Raw genomic sequence first — 26,168 nt, 5'->3', positions numbered from 1 at the left:
CAGAAGTGGGCCTAGGGTCTCTTGGAACTGGACTTGCAGACAGTTCTTAGCTGACATGTAGGTGCTGGAAATCAAACCCAGGAAGAACACCAGACGTCCTTAACCACTGAACCATCCTCTCCAGATCCCACAGATCTTTATGTGGCTGTCTCTTGTCTCAGTCTGTGGCAAGGAAGCCGTATGGCACTCAGTGATAACACAGGTTGAGAGGTGAGTGGCAGGCATGTGGGTTTCGGCTGCCAGCTGCCTCTGTGCCGGGACTCCCTGTTTTCTCCCATTCGCGGCCCAGACTTCTGCTGGAGAGACTGCTCTTCTCTACATGTGCCACAGGGCTGGGTGAACCAGAAGCCAAGCTGGGCAGGCTGTGAGAGATCACCTTGTCCGTTTCCTTCGTGCTCATGAGAAGTCGAGCGTCAGTCAACCATTCAAGGGCTTTTCTTTTTAGATATCACTATTTAGTTTTGAAGATACATCCAGGTCGTAGTACAAGTTTGCAATGTGGTTTACGTAAATATTGGAGTCTCATGATCTGTACTGATCCCTCTCACTTGGAGAAATAACCAACTCATTATCACATGGTCAGAAAAGTAGAGCAGAGTACAAGAAGATACCACCAAGTATACTGTTAAGAATCATTCCTTTTATTTTTTGTTATAATATATTTGCATCATTTCCCCCTTCTCTGACTTCACTCTAACCCTGCTCTATACCCTGCCTTGCTACTTTTAAATTCATGGTTTTTTCCATATTTGTTTTTAAAATCTAAAATTATTTTTTTTCAAACATAAGTATTGTATTTACAATTTTCCATGTTTGCTCACAATCCTATCAGTCATGACATCTTTAATTATTATTGTTGTTCCACACACATACACAGAGGGGTCTCTCTCTCTTTCTCGTGTGTGTGTGTGTGTGTGTGTGTGTGTGTGTGTGTGTGTGTGTGTATCTACCGAATCCATTTAGTGTGGCTCAGTATTCATGTGTTTAGGATTTACCACGTGGGATTTGATAACGTATCAGTGGCTCAACACTGATTCTCCCTTTCTCAGAGCCTTTGAGTTCCCATAGCTCTTTATCAGGGATGAGGGAGCTTGTGAAACTTCCCCCAACCACACTGGCATGTCAAACTGGTATTGTTATGCAGGTCTTGCTTAGGCAGCTGTATTTTTGAGATTTTATGGGTCATGTCTAGAGAACACTACCCAATACAGGCATCCTGGTCCTCTGGCTAAAGATTATAAGAGCCAAACAACTTTAAAAAATATTTATTTATTTTACATCCTGGCTCCTTCCTCCTCTCCTTCCAGTCCCTTCCCACCATTTCCCCTCTGCCCCTCACCCATTCCTCCTCCATTTCTATTCATAAAATGGCGGTCCTCCCATGGATTTTAGAGAAAGAAAACAAAATCATACAATGGCATGTTTGCCAAACAACTTTTGACACTTACATGCGCTCCTCTGCAGTGTCTTCCCCAGCTTCGGACCTTTGGTGACCAGTTCTGACACTGGAAGATAAGTGTGATGTGTGAGGTATCGAGCCAATGCTTGGAGCGTCGTGATGAGGATATCCCTGTCTCCGTGCGCTGATGCTGGAGACAGAGACACCTAAGCAGAAGCAGGATTAACAGGGTTCATGACCTCTAGGCCCTGCAGGGTGGGTCTCAACCTTAGCGAATGTAAGGAGTTGTGTTCATAAAGGAACGTAATCCATCCCATGTTCGCAGAGTTCTTCCAAGCACAGTTATAGATCAGCCACATGGATTGTTCTTACTCTTTAAGCAAAGGTGGAGCTGTCTGGCATCGTTAGTGCCGTATCTTTGTAGGTACAAGGCAAGGACAGATACGTGTTGGGAAGACAGAAGCCGAGTCCACGAGGAACAAAGAATTTGAGGCTCATTCGTTATCCTTGGGTCCTGCCAGGCCTGAGGTTCTCTGACTCTCAGGATCCCCCTTAACCTGACAACCTCCAACCTTATTTATAGCGACTCAATTGATCTTTTTCAGGAGGCCAAATTGCTCATTATCCCATCAAAATTTATGTCAGAAAACCACTGTCTGGCCTACGGTGACTTGTCAAAGTGACCAGTGGCCATGGTGACAGAGATAGCATTTCCGGGGTTTTTGTTGGATGAATGTAGCTGCATGGGGTGATGAGTGGGGCCAGAAAATGAAAGCCATTGCCAGAAGAGGAGAAGAAAGCAAGCTGGGCTCTTAAGTGTTTCATTTATAACTTGACTCCATTTTCTTCTTCTTCTTCCCACGCTCCTGTTTTCAACACCTCCCCTCTTCACCCTACTTCTCCTTTGTGACCCCCAGATGTGCAGAGAGAGATCCACTCGGCCCCTCACGTCAGCGAGAAGCTGATCCAGTTGTTCCGGAATAAGAGTGAGTTCACCTTTTTGGCCACAGTGCAGCAGAAGCCGTCCACCTCGGGGGTGATACTGTCCATCCGGGAGCTGGAGCACAGGTAGGAAACACTTTCTTATTTTAATTAATTAATTGGGTTTTTTATTGGAGAGAATCTCATTATATATCCTAGGCTGATTTGAAACTTTCTGTATAGACAGGATTACACTTCACCTTCAGTGATCCTTCTGCCTCTGCCTTCTGTCCCGAGAATACAGGGTGTGCCACTGTAAACTCGTGGAGACAAATCTTACATTTTAAGACTCTATTGGAAGGAAAGGAGTGTATAAGATACCTTGCGGTCTGGAGACGGGGGCCACGAGGAAACAGGCCCCCCCCTGAGGTCTAGTTTCTGCTGACCATATTCATGGTAGAATTGACCTTCCCAGTAAGAATTTATTTGGGGCAAATGATTGTGTACTTTTTCTTCAAAGACCAGCATGAATCAGTCATGTTATCTTCTGGTTCACTTCATTTGTACAAAACACAGCCTACTGGCATTATTTAGGTCATCAGATTTGTTAATCAGCTGGATTGAACAACTTTCTGTAGAGCCTCCATCGAGTGTTTCCATGGAAACTATACTTGACACCAGGATGTTGAGGTGACTATCCCTGCACCTCTCCACGTTCACTCTGAGGCCCAGAGAAGCTCGGAGGGAGCATGGGCAAATGGGTACAAAGACACTCTGGATGCAGAGCTAGGAGCTTGTCTTAGAGGAGCCAAGGTGGGCAGGGCCAGTCCTATGTGGGGTTGGAGTAGCCGAGGAAGGCTCTAGAGGACACGATGGTTATATAAAGACATGAATGTGGGGGGAATGCTCAGTGTGCGCTTGCTGTCAAGCCTGGCAACTTCAGTTGAGTCTCTGGTCCCACCTGGTGGAAGGATCCGCCGCAAGCTGATACCCGTGGCATGCACAGACATACACACTTACAAAATTTAAAGAAGTGAGGTACTGTTTGACAGTCTGAACAGAAAGGAGGCTCTTGGAACTGAAAGAGGATCAGGCTGGAAGGTAAAGAGAGAGGCGTAACAGAATTCCTGGGGAAGGGAACGGGAGTTTGGAATACTCCATGAGAGGTATAAGGAGGAGCCAGGGGCTGCGAAAACTCAATGCCGTATGGAGACCTTAGATGCAAGCCTCCCGAGGTATGAGTTCTAGGTTTAAGAACACCCATGCTGCCCTCAGTGGGATGTCTCCATCAAATCCCTCCATCCAGGGCTCAGGCAACCCTGTGGAAGAGGCAGAGTGTAAGAGCCGGAGGGGATGGAGAACACCAAGAATCAAGGCCTTCTAAAGCAACCGGATTGACCACAGATGAACTCGCAGGGACTGCGGCGGCGTGCGCTGTACCTGATGGGGTCCTAGAGCTGAGAGGAGGAGTGGGCACATGCCCCGTCCCTAACCCAGAAATCGTCTCCAATTGATAGCCACTTGTAAACAAAACTTAATTTTCTCTAAGGGAGTCTCACTGGCGAAACACATTACTCTTAAGTCTAGGCTGCATGTCCACAGTAGATGGCCAACGGAAAATGAACTCAGAGACATGTTCAGAGGCTCCATGTCTCATAATGCCATGTCAGGGCTTTCAAAAAATTATATATAATATTATACATACACATATAACTTTTCTTTCTTTTATACCCTATAAATCCTTTGTATATATTATAACTTCTAGTTTAGTGTTTTGATGGGGTTCCTGAATGTATTGTGAACAAGGTGGGGTTGGTCTGTCTGTATCTGTTTTTTGTGCATTTTTGTGGGCTCTTTCCCTTCTGTTTGTCTTGTCCTAGTCTGTCGTGTTAGTTTTGGTTTTTTAAATCTTGTCATTTTTAAATTATTATCCCTTAGAAATCCATTTGTTTTCTAATGAGAGACAGAAGGGGGTATGAATCCAGATGAGAGGGGAGGTGGGGAGTACCTGGGAGGATCACAGGGTGGGGAAACCATAATCAGGATGTATTTTGTGAAGAAAGAAGCCCCGATTTTTAGTGAAGAGAGGGGAGAATGCTCATTGTTTTCATGGTGTTCAATCCCTTCCTCAGGGGACTTTAAGTCTGAGGAAGTTCCAAGTAATGCTGATTAGGTAAGCCAAACATTTAAAAACGTTAGTAGACGTTCCATCCCTCTTGCCCCATTGAAATTATTTCTGGAGACTTATTTTCTACAAGGATGGCAACAAGTTTTTGGGGGTAATTAAAATAAAATATTCTAATGATTTATGAATTCTGGAGATGTCAAAGCATGACCACACAAAACGCCAAAAAATAGTTACTGCCAATCCAATGGTGTCACCAAGCAGTGTGTGACTTTCATAATTTTGTCAAGCGCTGAGTCCACTGACCAGGGCCAGTAGTTAAGGAAGGCAGGGTGCAGGAATGACCCCTGGGCATCAGAACCCAGTAGGGGACGCAAAGAGTAGCCTTGAGCAGGAGGGACTATGTGTGTGTGGTTGCAGAGGGGAGGAGATTTGGGCATTCAGCTTCTTTATTTCTGTTGGGAGAGGAAGGCCGTATTAAGAGCAGCTTGGCTGAAGCCACATTTTCTTGTGCATGTGTTTTAATTGTAGGAGCAACAGTCTAACATTAGGAAATTCTTATTTTACTTATTTATTTTTTAATAATATAGAATTTTAATTTTATTAATTCTGTGAGAATTTCATTAAAATATCTTGACCATATCCATCCCAGTTCTTCCTTATACCCACTTTGTGTCCATATATATATATAATATTTCTCCCTTCCTCTTCTTCCCTCTAATCCCTCCCATGCTCCACCTACTTGTTCCCCTTGAAATCTTGACCTCCCTTTTAATTGCTATCTCTCTCTCTCTCTCTCTTTCTCTCTCTCTCTTTCACACACACACACACATACACACTCACACTAAATATATAAATACAACCTGCTTTAACCATTTAGTGTTACTTAGATGTTGAATTATAATCTAATTAATCTTATCAATAAAAAATAAGGAGTCATATATGGGGTTAAAGCTGTGAAAACCCAGAGAAACAGCCACCAGTTGTTTCCTGCTGTTCCCTTCTTCCATCCAGAAGGGCTGAGATCCTCTCTCTGTCCCGCCTTTCTGCTTCCTGTCTCCTCTCTGTCTACAGTCCTCTAAACCACTATGGTTAATTTTGATCAGCTAGTGACTGGTCCCCACCCTCTGACTTCAAGCAAACTTTGTCAGAACATGAGCAAAATATCACATAACAATATGTGTTGGTATCAGATAACCAGTTAGGGAGCTTGTACTTAGGGAAGACCAATTCTCCAACTCTCAGCACTTTCTATTCTTTTTTTCAGAAAATTCTCTGCTTAGATTTTTTTTTAGAGTGTCATTTTTGATTGTTTTTGAATTCTTTATATATTCTGGAATTATATAGGTTGAGATTTTTATATAACATCTTTTTATGTGTTATCTGAACATATAAAATATATTGTTATATAGCATATATGCTATATTTTAAAATATTAATTCTATCAATCCATGAGCATGGGATATTTTTCTGGTTTCTGGTTTCTTTATTTCTTTCCTCCAAGGTTTAAAGGTTTTATTGTAGAGGACTTCCATCTCCTTTGCTAGGCTTATTCCTCAATATTTGATTTCTTTGAGGCTAGTCTGAATGGGAGTGTGTCCAAGATCTCTTTCTCAGTGGTGTTTGTTGTTGGTGTATGGACAAACTATTGATTTTTGTAAGTCCATTCTCTATCCTGCCATCTTGCAGAACCATCCTTGACCTCTGGCTCTTCGTGTCTTTTCCTTCCTTCTTTCATAACATTTCTTGAGCCTTCAGTGTAGGGGTTATGATGTAGATACATCAACTGGGGACAGACACTGCACAGTCACTTGTTCTTTGTGTTTTGACCAGCTGTGGCTCTCCTGTGATGATCTCCATCTGCTGCAGAAGGAAGCATCTTTGAGCAACACATATTAGGCAAAGCTGCTTCTTAAGTGTGTCTGGAGCTAAGCCTGTGGGGATGGTTGGGTCTGAGTATGAGGTTTGTGTGAGTGATTACAGTGCCCGGGGAGGCCAGAAGACAGTATTGGATTCTCTGGAGCTGCAGTTGCAGGCAATTGGAAGCTCTTGATGTGGGTGCGGGGAACTGAACTTGGGTCCTTTGGAAGAGCAACTGATGAGTCTCTCTATAGTGGTCAAGCTTGTTCTCAGCCTCAGGAGGTTTGCAGTGTACTCTTGATTCCTCTGGATGACTTTCTGCCATGTTATGGACAATAGCTAAGTCCACACAAGGTGACTTGTGTGTCTGTGAGAGATGTGGTTGATTCCAAGGTGCACTCTGTGCTCAAGTTTTGGCGTCAAACTGAGTCTCAGCTTTCTGAGCACAGGAAGGCTGAGCCCCTTCTTTACCTTCTCTGACTTGATGGAATGGGAATGTCAGAGTCTCCTTGATAGCAGAGACAAACAAATGCCTACGACTGGATGGAAGTCTTCAGCTGCTTGTCAACAAACCCAGAGAAGAGCTTCCCAACAGGCAAGAAGCATGTGGACTGGGATTTTAGAGCTGGTCTGGCAGGGGCTGGTGTTCTGGCTTTGTGATGGCAGTCACTGTGTGTCTGGAGAGCTGCTTCCCTGTCCTTGTGGTGCAGGCAAGAGTCTAAGTAGCACAGTTGCGCTAGAACTGCAACGGACAATACATATGGAATGGTCATTCCTCAGCAGATAAATCTCTCCTTCCTTTTTTATTTTCCTTCTAGAAAATTTAGCTGCTTGTTCTCTTTTTGGATTTAAATGCTTTTCTTAAAAATAACTTGTACAGCCCCAGTGTTCTTCAATGCTGTCTTTCTTCTCATGAGAGTCCACCATCATTTCCCACAGAAATAGGACGCCTCAGGTATTGAATAAACAAGACAAGTATGAAGGAATGGACAAGAGATCCCCTTTGGATTTTTATGGTTTCCTCTACCACGTATGCTTAGTTTATGCAAAGCAAACAAGGATGGATCGACAGGCAATGTTTTACTGCAGTGGCCATGGGGAATGCAGAAGACCTGATTTCTATCCTTAAAAAGATTAAATTCTACCAGAGAGACTCAGCATATGATAAAACTGAGAAATAAATATAATGCTGAATATTTAGGAATGACTCCTCCAGTAGTCTCCCCAAAGGATACTCCTTCTGGATGAGTTTGCTTCTTTTTGTTGTATAGCTTTCAGGTGTGCTGTTAAGTCGCTAGTGTGAGATTTCTTCACGCTCCTTATGTAGGCACTTAGTGCCATGAACTTTCCTCTTAGCACTGCTTTCAAAGTGTCCCATAAATTTGGGTATGTTGTGAGGTCATTTCATTCAATTCTAGGAAGTCTTCATTTTCTTTTTTTCTTTTTTTGGTTTTTCGAGACAGGGTTTCTCTGTAGCTTTGGAGCCTCTAGGAAGTCTTTAATTTCTTTCTTTTTTTTTCTTCCTTGAAACAGGGGTGATTCAGTTGAGCATTGTTCAATTTTCATGAATTTGTAGGCTTTCTGCAACTAGTGTTGTTGTTGAATTCTAACTTTAAGCCATAGTGATTTGATAAGATACAGGAGGTTATTCCATTTTTTTTTTGTATGTGTTGAGGTTTGCTTTGTTACCAAGTATGTGGTCAATTTTTTAAAAGGTTTCATGAGGTATACTATTTGTGTTTGGGTAGAAAAAAACAGGGACATTTTTAATATGATATTTTTAGAGTTTTTTATATATCTATATAATTTATTTTGGTTATAAGCTACTTCCAGTCCTCCTAATTTCCTTCAAATCCATGCAGTACTCTCCCAACTTTGTGTCCTTTTTCCTTTTGGTACCTCACTGATTCTAATTTGTATACCCATATGGATGTCGGTCCATCTATTGTAGCATGATCTACCTGCCAGGGGCCGCACCCTTAAAGAAAATTGACTCCCTCCTGGAGAAGCTACAAAAGTGTCAGTAGGCCATTTGACCAGGTGTTTAATAGTAGGAGCATGAACTTGGGTCTCTTCTTTTCCAGTAGCAAGACAGGTAATGACCGCTCATTGGTGGGCAAATCAGACACTATGTTCCTTCTACAGTTCCAACTTGTGTGACCCTAGTGGTATTACTTCTGCAGATTAACTAGCTAGGTTGCTGTAACTGGGATATAATGGGCATCATTAAATTCTTAGTTTTCATTTTCATTATGTGACTTTTTAATATATTCACAAAGTTGCGCATTGATCACACAGTATTTCTGGAAACTCCCACCCCACAAAGCAACCCCACCTCACTCAGCTGACATTATCAATCTCTTCTGAAGCTCTCCCACCCCCATGTCTACTTTCTGTCTATAGATTCGCCTATTTAGGTCATTGCATAAAACAAAGCCATGTTCTGCATGGTCCCTAATTGGGTATATTCGCTTAGAACAGTGTTTCTAAAGTCCATTCAAGTGGTAGTTTGTGTCAGTAATTCATTCGCTTTTTTAGTGCAGTGTTTGAAGTTATCAGTTTTTATTTCATTGGGGCACCGGAACCAGCTCTTCTGAATGCTGCGGCTGTGAACATTCTTATGGAAGATTTATCCTTTTATTGTGTTGGATTTATATCTAGGAGTGGACATCTAGGTGGAGACTGTGTTCAACTTCATGAGAAGGTCAAACACTGTGGCTAAGAGCAGCTAAGTGCACTGGCTGCTCTTCCAGAGGACTAGAATTTGATTCCCAGAACCCACATGGTGACCCATGACTGTCTGTAACTCTCGTTCCAGGGGATCTAATGCTGTTTTCTGGTCTCCCTGGGCATCACAGACAGGGCGTGTGTGTGTGGGGGTGTGTGCGTGTATGCAGGCAAAACATTCACATATATAAGCAAAATTCCTTTTGAAAACGTGGTGGCATGTTTTACATCCCCATCAGCAGTATATGGCGGTTGCAACTTTTCTGTATCCTTGTCCAAACTGGCGATTATCCTTCTCAGTAGCCATCTGAATGGACACGTCATGCTCTCTGTGGTGTTTTAGAACCACATTTGCCTGACAGTAAATGATGTTGACTTTTCTTTCATGCTCTGATTGGCCATTTTCATATCTTCAGAGAGAAGTCTGTTTGGATCACTCGCTCAATTCTAATTGGGTCATTTGTCTTTTTATAATTGATTTGTAATCGGTCTTTATTGTTGTAGATACAAATCTTTATCAGACATATGACTTTCCCCCCCTCATTCTGTGGGATGCCTTTTTGTTTCTTTGTTGGTGTCTTTGAGGCACAGAATTTTTAAAGTTTGAGGACGGCCAGTTTCTTTTTATTGCTTGTGCTCAGAAAGTGCAGCCTGAACCAAGGGCACTTAGACTCACTTTTAGAATTTTAGCTCTTTGGTGTTTTAAATGTTTTCATTAGCATATGTTAATTATATGTAATAGTGGGTTTAATTGAGATATTTTTATACACTATAATAATACATTTCAATTATACCCACCCCTTTCATCCTTTTTTGGCTTCCCCTCACTTCTGTTAACCCCTTCTCTTCCCAAACACCCCACCCTATATGTCCATCTTTAATTTTGTGACCGATAAATTAACTAGGATCTTTTTTATGGGAGTGTGGGTGAAAGTTCACAGGATCATGTGCACCTGACCATGGTAACAGCAGAGAGAAAGTGTTCTTCTCACAGAGACAGCTGACCCAAACTCAGGAGCGATCACCAACTCTAGGACAGCTGGGGAGACTGCGTGGGGCCAAACAAGTCCTTCTGCATGTGGGTGACAGTTGTGTCTGTTTGTGGGGACCTTGGCAATGGGACCAGGATCTATCCCTGGTGCATTAGCGGGCTGTTTGAAGCCTGTTCCCTATGGTGGACTGCCTTACTCAGCCTGAATGCAGTTGGGGAGGAATTTGGTCCTGCCTCAACTTAATATGACAGGCTTTGTTGACTCCCCATGGCAGGGCTTACCTTTTCTGAGGAGTGGATGGGGGATGAGTTGGGAGGAGCTGAGGGAGGTAGAACTGTGCTTGGTATTTAAGATAAATAAAAAATTAAAAAGAAAGTGCTTCTTCCTGTCCCATTTTGCATATATTTTGAGTTAAATTTTGCTGATGGTGGGAGTCTGATTTCATGCTTTGATGGGGGATGGCAGTTGTCCAGTGTCATTTGTGACTTTCTTCCCACCCCAGTGAATTGCTTTAGCATCCCTGTTAATAAATCAGCCACAGCCTCTCACCATTTCATAGATATTTTCCTCATGACAATAATGTCCTGATTGTGGCAGCTGTGCTGTAAGTTTGGTAGTGAAGAACCAACATCATGCCTCTCTCCAGGATTGCTTGGTTCTTCTCCTCTCCTTGAATGCGCATGTGTGCACGAGGACTAGCCTGAGACTTTCTGCAAGACAGTCGCCTGAGACATTGATAGGGATTATGTTGAACTTGTGAATCAGTTCTGGGTTTCTTGCTATCATGGCAATATCAGCCAATCGAGTCAAGAATATGAGGTAGTTTTTAAAGTCTTCTTTGTTAATTTCAAGATTTTTAAAAAAATTAAAAATAACTTTCAGAGTATCAGTTTTTCCTGATTTTTTAAAAAATTGATTCCTAAGTAATTTTTAGAAATAGGTTTATTTGTTTTTATTTAACATGTATGAATGTTTTGACTGACTGTATGTTTCTGCACCATATTTGTTTGGTGCCTGTGGAGGCCGAAGAGGGCATTGGGTCCCCAGGAACTGAAGATACAGATGGTTGTTAAGTACCATTTGGGAGCTGGGAGCTGAACCCAGTGCTTTAACTGTTGAGCTGTCTGTCTATTTTTTGATACTATTGTGAATGGGAGTTGTTTTTGGAATTTAATATTATGGTTATTCATAGCCTTTATATGATAAAATGGATTTTATTATTTATGTTGATCTGTTTACAATTTCTCTAGATGAGATCATATTGTGTGCAAATGGTTCCATTTTCTTTCTGTCCTAACTGGGGTACCTTTTATTTTGTTCTCCTGCCCGAGTTTCTTTGGTGGAGCTTTCAACCACAATAGAACTAGGAATCACAACACATTGTTACTGTCCTGCCTCCTGCTTTTAGGAGAAAGCTTTCCATTTTCACCCTGGAGTTTGCCAACTATGGTATTTGCAGCTGCTCTTAACTAGGTTGAAGGTTCTTCTGAGAATGTCCTTGGTCAGGATGAAGAGCTTGCCTTCTGCTTCCTCATACAAAATGCTGAAATTACAAAGGGTACTGATAGTTTTCACATTCTCTCTCTGTATCTCTTGAGATGATCAGTAGTTTATACTGAAGGGGTGGATTACATGAATTGAGCTGAGCTTCTTATGTCTATCCTGGGCTGGCCATTGGCCTTAGTCAGTGTTGTGTTGCTGTGAAGAGACACCATGGCCATGGCAGCTCTTGTAAAGCAAAGCATTTAATTTGGAGGTTTAGTCCATCGTCATCACGGCAGGGAACAAGGCAGCAGACAGGCAGACATGGTGCTGGAGAAGTAGCTGAGAGTTCTGTCATTGGGATGGCAGGCAGTAGGAAGAGAAGTGACAGTCGAACCGACTTGAGCAAACCTCACCCCCAGCAACACACTTCCTTCAACAAGACCACACCTACTCCAACAAGGCCACACCTCTAATCCGTCTCAAGTGGTGCCACTTCCTGATGAGCAAGCATTTAAATCTATGAGCCTATAGGGAAACTGCTGTTCAAACCACCATACTACTCTGTTAGACCACCTGTGTGAGGACTCATGTGAGAAGGAGCTCATTCTCCCTGTCTCGGCATCCATTGGCTATCAAGTGAAATTTACTGCACACATTGGCATGTCAACTGGTAGTTCCTTATGCCAATATTGTTCCGGTTAATGCATTGTTGAGGTTTCTTGGGCGATACTTATTTTTTTTGTGTGTGTGTGTGTATGTGTGTGTGCTTGTGCATGCACATGCTTGTGAATAGATTTATGCACCTGCTATGCTACACACATATGGAGGTCAGAGGACAAGTCATGGGAGTTGGTTCTCTCCCTCTACCATGTGCATGTCGGTGTAAAACTCCTGTTGTCAGGTTGTGCCGTCTTTCTAGCCTCAGGTTGAGTTTTAAATGCTTTCTCAGTTTGCATAGCTAGTTGGTTATGATGTAATCCATTTTCTGCATAATTGGATGTGATTTCCTTGATTTGTTGAGTACAGCGTTGAAGATTTTTTTCTAACTGTACTCATAAGAGAGACATTGTTCTGGGAGTACTTGAATATTTTATTTTGGTTTTCAAAATAGAGGTTTAGCTGATTTTTAAAGCTGTTTGGAGTGTTTCTAAAAGGAAAACATTCACTGATTGTAAGCCATATGTTGAGCATTTGATTTTTTAAACAACTCCCTTTGATTTGTTTTGCTATAAGATTTTATACTTTTAAAATATCAACAATTCTTTATCTTAAATTCCAACATTTATGTTTATACTTGCATCTTAAAAATAATATTGTCCCAAGTCCACTACAGTGAGCAATAAATAAGTAGATTAAATATCACCATTAAAGTCAAGAAGAAGAAAGAGAGCAGCCCCTTTTCTTAGGATTTTTATCATGTTCTTTTTATTTGATTAATATAATTCCTAGTAATAATTTATAATTTGTGTATGTGTATAGTTAGGATGTTAAAGGAAATTTAATTTATTTCTGATTTACAAAGGCCAAAAGCAATCATCCATAACTGTTAAATTGTATTACAAATCTTCTCAGCATCTCTTTTGAAGTATTTTAATATTTCCCTTGTTACCTATTAACACAATGATATGAATTGGACCTTTTTGAATTTATTTTTTTATATGTATGTGTGTTGCTTGCATGTGATTGTGCACCAGATGCATCCTGCCCAAAACCTACAGAGGCCAGAAAAGGACATCAGATCCCCTGGACCTACAGTTACAAATGGTTGTGAGCTACCATGTGGTTCTGTAGTGTTGGGGATCAAACCTACTTCATCTGAAACAGCATTCAGTGCCCTTAACTGCTGAGCCATCTCTCCAGTCTTTGTTAAACTATTCTTGAACCATTTCAGTAAACTTACAGAGACTGGTGTTTTAATTTTTGATTTTTGTATAATCCAATGGAATTAGTAGAAAATTTATTAAAATAGCAATAGTACTACAATCATTGTCTTTTAAAGATTTATTTATTTTTAGGTGTATAGGAGTTTTGCCTGTACCGTGGTGTGTGTTAGCTGCCTGTGTAGGTCAGAAGAGTTGTCAGAGCCCCTGGAACTGAAGTTACAGACGGTTATGAGTTGCCGTGTGTGTGCTGGGAACTGAACCCAGGTTTAGAGTTGCTAGTGCTCCTAGCTGCTTTTCCATCTCTCCATCCCCACTACAATCATTTTAAAGACCCAACTTTGAAATAGGCATTTCTCTTAAATACTTTGATCTAAATCCAGTAGACAGATGTATGCTTAACTTGTTGTTTAGTGAGATACAGGTTTTTCTGTCTATATGAATTAATCCAAGTCTTTTTAAAATTAATCTCCCAGACTGGCAGTCATTATTATTGTAAAACATTGCGTGTATATGTGTGTATCTGTGTCTTTGGGTGTGTGCACATGAGCCCAGTTAGTCTCAGGGGATCTAACACCCTCTGGTTAGATGGAGTTACAGACAGTTGTGAGCGGCCCAGCATGTGTGCTGACAGCATCATCTGTTTCTCTTGCAAGAGCAGCAAGCACTCTTAACTGCTGAGCCTTCTCTCCAGCCCCCAGATCAAACTTTTAGATTCTACACACCAGCGAGGTCTTGTGGCTTTCCTCTCTGTGCCTGGTTTATTTCTCTGGACACCATGTCTTCTGTATGTACTCGCTGCTGTTGACAGTGATAGGGTTTTATTTGTCTAAGATTTTCTAGGATTTCCTCACTTGTATTCCATTATATTCTACAGTGGCAACAATTTTATTTTCCCTTTTTTATTCGCTCATCCACTGATGGGCACTAAGATGGCTAATCTTGGTTGTCGGCTTGCCAGCGGGAAGAGAGAATCTCAATTAAAGAACTGTCTTCATCACATTGACCTTGTTTGACATGCTTGTGTGGCATTTTCTTGATTGCAAATTGATGAATATGTGTGCAGTCCCCTGTGGGTGGTGGGCCTGGGCTGCGCAGAAAGGTAGCTGAATGTGTGTTTCAGAGAAGCCAGCTATTGCTTTGTTTAAACTCTGTGAGTCGAGTTCTTCCCCTCTGGGAGTTTCTGCCCTGACTTCACTCAAGGAGGGACTGTAAGCTGTAAGCCAAAACCCTTCCTTCCCAAGTTGCTCTTGGCCACGTTTATACCAACAGCAGAAGGCAAACCAGGAGAGACCCTGAGGTTAGTTCCTCATCTCGACCCATGAGGAATAATGCCCTAGAGACCGTGGGAGTGGAAGCAGCCTGTGCTTTCTTCTGGTGTTCTTACGGTTTCAGACATTTTTGTTTTGAACCCTTTTTTGAGATAATACTTTTAATATTGTAGAAGATAAAGTCTATGGCAAAAAAATACATTGAAGAGATTGTTGCTATCTTCCACCACTGTGTTTTTCCAGGATCTTTGTTGAATCAGTTGACTATGAAGAATGGATTTACCTGTCTGTTCCTTATCCTACCCCGTTGGTCTGTGTGTCTGTTTTTATGTCCTTACCACACTACTTGGTCTTTGTAACTTTCCATTGTATTTTTGAAGTCAGTTGACATGAGGCTCTAGTTTGTTGTTTTTCCTGGTTTCCTATGGCCCTTTTGGGGGGTGTTTTCTGGGTTCCCATGAGGTTTTTCTGTTCCAATGAGATTGAAAATTGTGCTGGTAATAGACTGGTTTGAGTAGTGGTGGTGTTAAACAATGCAGGTAATAGGTTGGTTTGGGTAGTGTGTGTGTTTAAACAATGCTGGTAATAGGTTGGTTTGGGTGGTGTGTGTGTTTTTAACAAAACTGTGCTGGTAATAGGATGGTTTGGGTAGTGTGTATGTGTGTGTTTTAAACAACTGTGCTGGTAATAGGTTGGTTTGGGTTAGTTGTATTTGTGTGTGTTTAAACAACTGTGCTGGTGATAGGTTGGTTTGGGTAGTGTGTATGTGTGTGTTTAAACAACTGTGCTGGTAATAGGTTGGTTTGGGTAGTGTGTCTGTTTAAACAATGCTGGTTCTTCTTCTCCATGAGCATTAGGTGTATTCTTGTCTGGTTTTGTCTTTTTCAATTTTTTATCAATGTTTGGCAGTTTTCAGAGTGGAGATATTTCTTTTCTCGGTCAAATTTGTTGCTACATCTTTTGCTGCTTGTTGTGTTTTAAATGCTGTAGATGGAATTATTTTCTCCATTTTCCCTCTCACACAATTTGCTGTCAAGTGTATAGAAGCAATACTAGATTTTTATACATACACTGTGTCTTGCAGCTTTGCTGAGCTTTTAAACAGGGGTGTGGGGGGAGGCATTTTTATGTGGAATCCATGAATTTCTATATATCATGATTACACCCTCTGAAAAAGGGCCATGACACATGTTTCTCTTCAATGTTCTTTTATTTCACTTGACTGTCCGAAGGTCATGGTTTTGAAGAACAGTGGCAAGAATGGGTGTCCTTGCCTTGCTCTAAATCTCAGAGGCAAAGTTTCCAATGTTTCCCACTTTTAAGTATGATGTTAGGAGAGAGTTATATTGTGCTTTGTGTTTGGAAATTATATTATGTTCTAGAGTGGCTCAAAATATAAGAAATACTTTTCTCATAAGTGTGATGGAATTAGTCTGAAAACAGTAAGATGCAAAATTATATGTCAATGTAATCATAAAAGTACAGGGTTTTTTTTTGTTTTTCTAGAAAGGGTTTCTGTGTGTACCTTGCCTGTCCTGGAACTCTCTCTGTAGACCAGACTGGCCTTGAACTCACAGAGATCCTTCTGCCTCTGACTTCCGAGTGCAGGGATCAAAGGTGTACAACCACCACTGCCTGGCAAAGTAAAGAATTTCCACTATATTTAAACACTCATTTAAGACATAAAATTTCTTTGTGTTTTCTTTTCTTTGTTATTTTGTGGGGGGAGGGAATATTTTGTATAGAAATTATTTGATGAGAAAGTAGAAAAATTATTTGAGTTGATATGTCAGGGGAGATATGATGAATCCTTTGTAATTGAAATGTTCATATTCTAGTTTCTATGACACAGCTCTATTTAATTAGTTTGAAATTCTTCTTTGGATCAGTTCACATCTTATAAAATCATTGATCTCATTAGGATATTCATTTTTGGCAATGAATGTTATATTCTTTTACTTAATAAAAAATTTCATCCTTATGGCATATCTTCTTTCATTTCTAATGTGAAAGAAATATTTTCATTTTTCTTTTTCTGTCCAGACTCCTCATGTGGTTATGTAATTTATGGGTCCTTTTAATGACACAGCTCTTAAGTTTTATTGATCAAGTCTGCTCTTCCCCATTTCAAATTCATTGATTTCTCCATCTTATTTTTCTTTGAATCTTCTTGTTGGTATTTTTAATAGCTCCTCAATGTTCCCTGCAGTTGGGTTCAGTATTCTGTATTCATAGTCCTGGTAGCTCACTGAAGACTGTACTTCTTATGGCTAGGGCTCTGAGGATAACACACAGTTACACTGTGTTTTCATCTTCTCTGCTTGTTTTGTAGTTCTTAATTTCAGGCTGATATCCTCTTTGACCCCAGCTGGAGGAATGAAGCATCCAAAGTGATTAAATAAAATGTACTTAATGGCTAATTTCTGGCTTTATTGCTAATTGAGAACATAAAATATGTGCTGTATAGCTTTCTGCTTTTAGAGTTTGCTAAAGTTATCTTTCTTCTTTTTTAAAACAACTTTGTAAAATCTTAATTAAATTTAGTTCTTGATTCCATACATGGATATAATGCATCTTTTTTTTAAAATTGGGACAGGATCTCATATTGTAGCACTGGTTGACCTAGAACTCTGTGTAGACCAGGCTGGCCTCAAACTCACAGAGATCCTCCCGCCTTTGTCTCCTGAGTGCTGGGATTAAAGGGGTGCGCCACCATGGCAGTTAACACTGCATTCTGATTTCTCTGTTTATCCAGTCTTACCTCCTTTCCATTCCTCTCATTCTCACGCCGACTAGTCCTTTTCTAAGATTCTTCTCCTTTGGTTTTGTTTTTTAAGGATGCTGGTGATAGTGATGCTGGTTGGGATGGTGGTGATGATGAAGGTGAAGGTTCTGATGCTACTGCTGTTGGTGCTCCTGTTGGTGCTAATGATAGTGATGATGGTGGTGACGGCACTGCTGCTGCTGGTGATGGGGGTAAAGATAAGGCTGTGCCTGGTGGTAACACTGATGATGGCGATATGGTAGCGGTGGTGATAATGTTATTGGGGTAGAAACAGAATGCAAAACAGTGTCCAGACAAGATAACAGTCATTCTGCTCTAGCTTCGTAGTTAAAGGAGAATGACGGCTCTAACCCAGAACCGACTGGTGATATTCAATGTCTAAAGTGACCCTTGCTGATGAAGCACAATGAGGGTTCGGAGTTCTCGGTCTGTGCAGCCTTCCTGCACACTACACACAATAATCACCTGCCATTTGAAAGCTGCTCACCACAGGGACTTCACTTACTACTTTGGAAATGAATGTTTCCAGTGGCCGTGGAGCTTCTAGCTATGGTTAGGCGAGGTCATTGCTGACTAAATGACAGAAATACTCATTCAGTGGCTGGGTTCTGTCTAAGCCGCAGGCAGAACCCTCTTCACTGATGGGGAGCCATCAACCAGTGGTGGTCGTTCCATCAGGAGTCAACTTCTTGGCAAAGTAATATCTGGAAACGCCCAAGGTAATCGAATCAACTGAATTCCCGTGGATAACTCAAGCAGGTGGATACAATGAGATGAGAAGTTAAGCATAAGGGCTATTGAAGACGCACCCGGAGGGAGCAACTGAGATCAGCTCCCTCATGTCATGAGACCGACAGTCTTGCAATCCTAACATGTATTTCAGAGGTGATGTTTTTTGTTTTGTTTTGTTTTCCCCACAGTACCAATAGAACACAGTGTATAACAACAGAGATGAATTTGTCTTGCTGAACTGTATTAGTGGTGTTGAAGATTTATTTTTCTGATTCAAATGTGTTACTATAGAGCTTTGTTAAACCAGAAAGCTTAATTAATGCAAATTAAATCTAATTGAACACTCTGCTTATATATGAAATGCTACACAATATAATGGTAAATCTTCTGTTTTTAATTTTATCTCTAAGTTGCAGATAAAATTACATTCAAGAATGATTAGATAGGAGACAATATAGGACCTAAACAAAGCCTTCTGGCGGGGGCAGATAATCTGAAGGGATGAAGAGGTCATGTTTAGTTTCTAGTTTTCTTCTTGTGAAAAGGGCTTTGCTCAATGATGTAGGAAGAGGTTGCTTGTTCTTCCTGGCTGCCCAGAACGAAAATAATCACACAGAAACTCTATTATTTAAATTACTGCTTGGCCCATTAGCTCTAGATTCTTATTGGCTCACTCTTACATATTAATTTAACCAATTTCTAGTAATCTGTGTATCGCCATGTGGCTGTGGGCTTAATTGGGTAAAGATTCTGCCCTTCTTTCTCCCAGCATTCAGTTTAGTTTTCCCTGCCTAACTTAAGTTTTGCCCTGCTATAAGTCCAAAGCAGTTTCTTTATTCATTAATGGTAATCACAGCACACAGAGGGGAATCCCACATCACCTACCCTTTTCTGTTTAAATAAAAAAGAAGGTTTTAACTTTAACATAGTAAAATTACATATAATAAAATAGGTATCAAGCAATAATTATAGTTATAATTTTTATAACTATTTTATCTTTTATTATAACTAAGGAAAACTATAATTATCAATTCTTCAACTCCATCAAAGACTCCAGAAGGATATAATATTACCTAAGTAAACAATATTTCATTGTAAGCAACTTCCAGAACTCTAGAATTGACAGAGACATCTCACTGCCTGGACAGTCTCTCAAAGTTCTTTTGTACTGTTAGGGCACCCATCTTCAGCCCATAGGCCCATACTATCCAGCAGACTTTTCCATGAAGCAGGGAATTTCAAAGACAGCTCTGCCTATATTGGCAGTTTGTTAGTCACTTTTTTTGTGTCCTGCAGAATGTTTGGCGGAATCTTTTATGACGCAGGAACCCTGAAGGATGGTCTCACCTTTAGGCAAGTTCAGCAGTTATTTCTCTGTGGGTCCTGCATGTCCAGTTCATCAATTAGTCCAGGCAAGAGCAGTTTCTTGCCCAAATGGCTAACCAACTCCATAAAGAGCCTCTTTGATGCCCATCTTCCTCTTGAAGTAATTGGTGCTGCCAGGAGCAGATGTGTCTCATTGTCATGAAAATTCCTAAGTTCTTAAAACATTTTAAATGCCATATTCTGAAGGTTTTTGAAAGATTTGAAGAATCCCTATCCATATGAAATACATCTCTGTACATTAGAAAATCTAACTAACATGACTACAAGCTTGACTATGATAGATGACTCTATTAACCTATATTTCTTAACATTACATTTTAAATGAGTTGTACAAACATAATACCTTAATCAAGAGCAGAAAATAACAAAATTGACCTGAAATTTGTATCAGTAAACCAAGATCCATACCAGTGCAAATTATTCATATCTGTATCATATCCCCTTTAAATGTAAACAAACATTTATAGACAATATTTGAGAATATGAACGTAGTTCAATGATGCCTGGGTCAGTTCCTGACTCTGTCAGCTCCTTGACACGTGAATTTATGGAGCTGCCTTAGTTCATGACTACTGCAGTGGCCCTCCAAGTACAGGGAAGGTGTGATTAGCACAGCGTGGAGCTCCAGGAAGAATTCAAAGAGCACCCGAGAGCAGCCACTCCTATGTACCCACAGGGCTCAATAGATGTAGCTTCTTCCCCTCCCAGCATGGCCTTTTCCGCTGTTTTCTAACCCTGTTCTTTTCAGAATAAAGGCGGTAGAGACAGGTCCCTTCTCACTAGATGAATGGTCTTTAGGTTTTTTTTATAGGAGGTTTGCACGGCTAATACAGAGCAGTGACTTTTCTAGGTAGAATTCATACTGTCATGTCTGAGCAGCAGAATGGCCTTTTTAAATATAGATGATTTAAGAAAATAGCTAAATTATTTTTCAGATAATTTGTTGAAGAGTGTCAGAAACAGTGTTCAGAAGAGAAAAGAGAAACTCAAGAGTGTATTACAGTACTTGCTAAAGCAAGCCCAGGAGAAACCTTCCTGCTGGGCAGATAACAGTATCGGTCCATAAAGTGAACCTCCTTAAACTTAAACATTGAGTTCTTGCAACGAGGTACAGCATAGGCTTATATCATTTAAAAGGTATATGCTTTCTATTGTTAAGTTACTTTCATTTGAGAAGGGAGGGAGAAGCCGGGATTATTGCCTTTTGAAGCATATGCCTCTGTATTTCAAACACACCCAGAGTTTTGGTGACTTGGGGGCCTCAGGTTCAGAACTACATTCTTGATAGACAGCAGCCTCTTCAACAACATACCCAGGAGGCATGAATGATATTAAGCAAAGCCCATGTAGTGGTCAATCCCAAGGTATTAGTCCATTGTAGAAACAATATGGTTAGAGAAGAAATACAGACAGCAGGATACCCTGCTTACCCCAAAAGGAGTTGTTGACTCACGCTAGGAGCCATGTATCACAGCCAAATCGATAGGAGCCACGAATAACAGCCTAATAGAGAACTTAGGATGAGTCAACTAGGAAGACAGAGACGGAAAGATGTTCTGCATGAAGCTTGAGTGAAGAGTTTGTTGGGCGCTAGAAACAGATAACACGTCTGTGTTACTGAAGAGTGTGAAGAAGAGACAGACTGACAGTCTGGGGAGGTAGACAAGATCGTGAATGAGACGACGAGCTGAGGCATTGGAGGAGGGACCTGAGTGGATGTGTGACATCATTTGATGTGTGCTTTTGAATGGTTACATGGGATATTTAGGGGAGAATGGCTTTGTGGGTGCAAACTGGAGGTAGAAATAAAGTAAAGAGGTTGCTTATCGTAGTCAGGAATCTACACCGCAGACAAGAGAGGGAATGTTAGAGCAGGCCACCTGTGGGGTATAGCTGCTGAGAAGATACACCTTCAGGAGGGAGTCGATGTGGCCAAGGATCATGCCCAGGGTCCCTCCTTGGCCTATGAAGTTCTCTGGTGTGAGGTGCTGGATATCCTTTTCCCAAGGCATCCTCTGTGTGTGCTTCATGACCATATGGCTTCTAGGGTTTTGTTTTGCTCAAGTTTTTAGTTGGACAAGGAATAAAATCACAGAAAATAGAAAAACTATAATAAAGAAAGGCATATAATATGGCCTCGCTCTGTAAATGGGGCCATCTGCTTCCTGCCGGAAGCTTCTCACTGAAGGAGATTAAAAGTCAGAAGATGAAAATGTGTACCATCTAGAGATGCTTCCAGATGTCAGGTGACCAGACATGGGGATGCTGGGCTCCTATTGTTCCGATTGTCTCTTGGCAGAGTATAGTCTAAAGGGTGTGTATTGAAGAGTGAGAGGAAGGGCCGTGAGGCCAGGGTCCTGGGAAAGCAGGAGTTTCCAGGCAGAAGTGCAAGCGAATGGAAGGGATTGCTGTCAAGAAAATGAGGTTTGCAGGAACACACTAATTAAGTAAAATTTGAATCTTTGGTGGAAGAAATGAAGCTGTTCAGATGACTTTTGACCTTAATTGAAGACAGGACGTATCATAGCAGTACAGTATAATGTCTCAGGCAGATTGCTCATGCTTGTATATATGCATATTAGATCTTGGATTGCTTGGTGTTTGAGAAATGGAAAAACAGCAAATGTAGCCATTAACCTTTACTTTTTTAGTATAAAAGTCACAATTTCATTAATATTTATGCTTACAATCATTTAAGTTCAATGGAATTCTCTTAGAGAATTTTAAAAGCCATTTTTGAAGCCCTTTGGAATTAGTGGTTGTGAAACACTTGAATTACTGAGTGACATTCATTCACTCAATTGGTTCTGGAGATAGAAATGCGGGCAAGCGAGTCTTATTAAGGGTGAAGTACAGATTAAATCCCTGGCTTGGTGAGCTTGCGTGGAAGGGACCCCTGATCCAGAACAGTGGTAAGTCACAGAGGCTGTGATGCCAAGACAGGAAGCGAAATAGGTGGACAAGCTTTCCCGAGTACCTGAAAAAATAGAATTCATCCATTATTTGTAAGATGCTAATCTATTTCGAGTACTTGCTTATCTGTGGGTGAAGAACACGGATGATGCATTTAAAGATGAGGAGGATGTGCAGAGGGTGTGTCCTCGGGGGAGTCACATGATAAAGAAAGAGGGATGATTTTAAATATGATAGTAAATGTTTCAGGAAAGAAGGAAATTGTTGGATTAGAGTAAAACCAAGTGGAAAAAAGAAAGCAAAGAGGGAGAAGAGAAGGAGAGAGGGCTCTGAGGACAGGGCACATGAGGTGAGTGTAAAAGAGACAGCGATGAGAAAGATCAGAGAGATGAGCGTCCCAGAGGGAGGAGAGAACACCAAGTTACCAAGGCATAGTCCAGTCCTGAGCAGAGAGCTGGGCTGGGTGGGGCTTTGTTGACTTGTGGTGGGAAGGTCATAACTCTGAATGAGATGAAACTCATGGCAGATTCTGCCTTGACGGCTCACAGTGAAAGATGCTTCACAAATTGTAGTGTGATCTTCACATGGTGCCCTCTTATTTCAGGTCAAAAGTCACTTATAGAGCACCAGCTGTGTGCGAAGTTTGCCCACTCACGAAAACTGTTCCTGGCAAATAGAAATCCTCCCATAGTTTATGAAACTGTAATGATGAATGCATGTGTTAGAGCCAATGAACTCAGTGCGGTTTGTTTTATTTTTTACACTTATAATGTTTCCCCTTTTCCTTTTCATTGCTTGAGTGGCTTGTGAGGTAGATACAGCACTGTAAGAATGAGCTGACCAGTCACCATCTGAAGCCCTTGATGGTTCTACGCAACAGTAGCCGTTCCCAAGAGATGGAGGGGCTCACCCCCAGCAAGGTGGCTATGGCACAGTGGTGGTGGTGGCGGCTGTGGCACAGTGGTGGGCTGGCTAGGAGGAACTGGGGACTCAGCGTGTGGAACGGAGGTGCCCTGACAAGGCCCTGGTGACTGGGATGCAAAACTGGCAAAGGGGAAGTGTCTGAAAATGTTCACGCCTCCCGTTGGAAGGCAGCCTCGTGGAATTTGTTAAGAAGCGGAATCTTTAGCTTTGTGGATACAAAGGTGGAAACCTCCAGTTCTGATGGCTTGCATTCTAATGATTACAGTAATTTTTTTAAAAGAAATAATGAATGAATCATGATGCCTTTAAAGATTAATAGCTGATTGTAATGACTCACGCCTGTAACCTGAGTACTTAAAAGTTCAAAGCTAAGAGGGGTGGAGACACCATGAGAACAGGGGCCACAGAACCAACTAAGCAGGGCTCAAAGGGGCTCGCAGAGACTGAAGGAACAAACACTCCGCACCCTGAATGGGCCTGAACCAAGTCCTCCGCATATACCTCATGGTTATTCTCGCGGTGTTCTCGCGGGACCCCCAACAACAGGAGTGGCGCTGTCTCTGGCTCTTTTGCTTGCGCTTGGGACACTGTTTTTCCTCCTATAGGTTGCCTTGTCCAGCCTTGATATGAGGGTCTGTGCCTAGTCTTATTCTGTCTGGTTAGTCCATGTTCAGTGGGTATTCCTGGGAGGCCTGCTTTTTTGTTTGTTTTTTGTATTTTTTAAAGGGAAATGGAGGAGGAGTTGATCTGCGAGAGATGGGAGGTTGGAGGAGGGGCTGAGAGGAGTGGAGGGAGAGGAAACTGCAGTCTGGATGTAACGTTTGAGAGGAGAATAAATGTTATGAAAGAGCTCAAGCCTAGCCTTGGCTACGAGTTCAAGGCCAGCCTGATCTACAAGTGAGATCCTGGCCAATCAACAAAAAAAATCCCAAACCTCCAACCTTCCCCGAGTTCCCTGGAATGATGAATGCACCCTCAGCTCGCTAACTTTCTTCTTTGCCAGTCATCACAAGTTGGTGTGGATTTCTTTTTTATTTTAATTAATGTACTTAGAAGAAAAGTTAAAGTCTTTGTGCTATTGTCTTTATTAGAAGGAAGCGAAAGAATCCTAAAGAGCTATTTATTTTAAGAAAAGCACCACAGCCTCCTAGCCTGCTTCAGTGAGGTAAGGGCCCACTGGTCTCCTGCCCCAGAGCTGAGCATCATCTGCGGAGGTGGGATGGCTGCTGAAGGGTTCTGCAAGCCAGAGGTGGCATGTTGAGATGGCTGTTGTGACACAGGCTCTCAGGGAGCTTTGCAGAGGAGGCGATGCCACAGGGGCAGTTGTTTTGTTGCAATGACAGAAGAGTCTAGTTCCAGAGTCGTCATTTGGGATAGATGCTCTCCAAACTACGAAAGGAGAGAAGGGCGGGAACCAAGACACTGACCGTGCTCAGTACAAGGGCTTCCGCACATCTCTGGGCCTTCAGCGCCTAATGGATGGTATCCCCAGTCCTTAAGCACACGTTGTCCTTCCACCTGGCTGTGTTTTCCCTGGGTGGAGTTGGAGAAATGGAGAGTCTGACAGAGGAATGCGCGCTGACTTCTGGGCAATGTTCAGTTTGGGAGGGAAGGTTTCATTCTTCCCGGATGTGGGGGTTTAAATGTAATTGGCACCCATAAGTTCATAGGGAGTGACACCATTAGGAGGTATGGCTTTGTTGGAGTAGGGGAGGGTCTTGCTGGACGAAGTGTGTCACGGTTGGGCCAAGCTTTGATGTCTCATCTATGCTCAAGCCACACCCAGTATTCAGATCACTTCCTGTTGCCTGCAAGTTAAGATGTAGGACTCTTGGCTCCATCTCCAGTACCATGTCTGCTTGCATGCCACCATGCCCCACCATGATGATAATGGACTAATCCTTTGAAAATGCAATCCATCCCAGTTAAATATTTTTTCTCGTTAGTAAGAGTTGTCATGGTCATAGTGTCTGCCTCTTCACAGCAATAGAAACCCTAACTAAGACAATGGAGCTGATAGGTTTGACAAGGAATGCTGGGAAATACTGCCCCCCTTGCAAAGTGTCTCCTTACCTGGCCACAGCAGTATTGGTCCAGTGGAGCCAGCACAGGCTCCCTCTGAAGGGTTATGGGAATTGCCATCATGGCCCATGTGTTGTTTTAGTTGTGCCTGAGTCGATGCTGAATGTTCCTGCCTCTGCTTGTGGATGTGGAATAAAGGATCACACCCAGCTCTGTGTGGTGGGACTCTTCCTCTATTGACTCCTGGGAAAGTGAGCTTATTTGGTGCTTTGTGCCTTGGTTTGGCCTAGGCACTGGGACTTCAGTGGCACACATTTTGGGGCCCAGTGAAAACAGACCTGAACTGGGCAACTGTTTTAGTCACATTTTCTCAGTCACGATGTGGTCAGTGTGTCCATCCCTGCTCAGAGAAGCAGGGTGATTACAAAACCAGAGGGCCATTCTGAGTCTGGAGACTCCGAATAAGACTTGCAGTACACTCAAGGAGTGTGAGCTATGAAGCTGCCTTAAAGTAATCAATGCTACCCTTTACCTCTGGATTCTTTTTGGAGAGCATTTAAGTTTTTAAAAACTCTAATAGTTTGTCCTTGAGCTCTTAAAAAGGAAACTAGAGGGTAAGCTAGGGGATCTTGCTCAGTGTCGGTGTACAGCTCCATCTCCTGCACCACACAGTCAGATGGCTGTCGTCGCAGTGTGAGGTGGGGAAATGGCATTCTGTACTCACCGAGGGTACAAGCTGTGACCTA

The 26,168-nt window shown here is 41.9% G+C and overlaps 1 protein-coding gene across 1 annotated transcript in view; it reads left to right on the top strand.

Annotated features, from left to right (window-relative positions):
* Nell1 (neural EGFL like 1) overlaps positions 1–26,168 on the top strand; it is an 834,960-nt gene that overhangs the window by 89,694 nt on the left and 719,098 nt on the right. Inside the window, 1 exon segment of the mRNA XM_038313841.1 lies at positions 2,317–2,467. Coding sequence (XP_038169769.1) covers positions 2,317–2,467 — 151 coding nt within the window.

This window comes from Arvicola amphibius, chromosome 12 (assembly GCF_903992535.2).
Source record: "Arvicola amphibius chromosome 12, mArvAmp1.2, whole genome shotgun sequence".
NCBI classification, from domain to species: domain Eukaryota; kingdom Metazoa; phylum Chordata; class Mammalia; order Rodentia; family Cricetidae; genus Arvicola; species Arvicola amphibius.
This window is presented reverse-complemented; position numbering and strand designations above follow the sequence as displayed.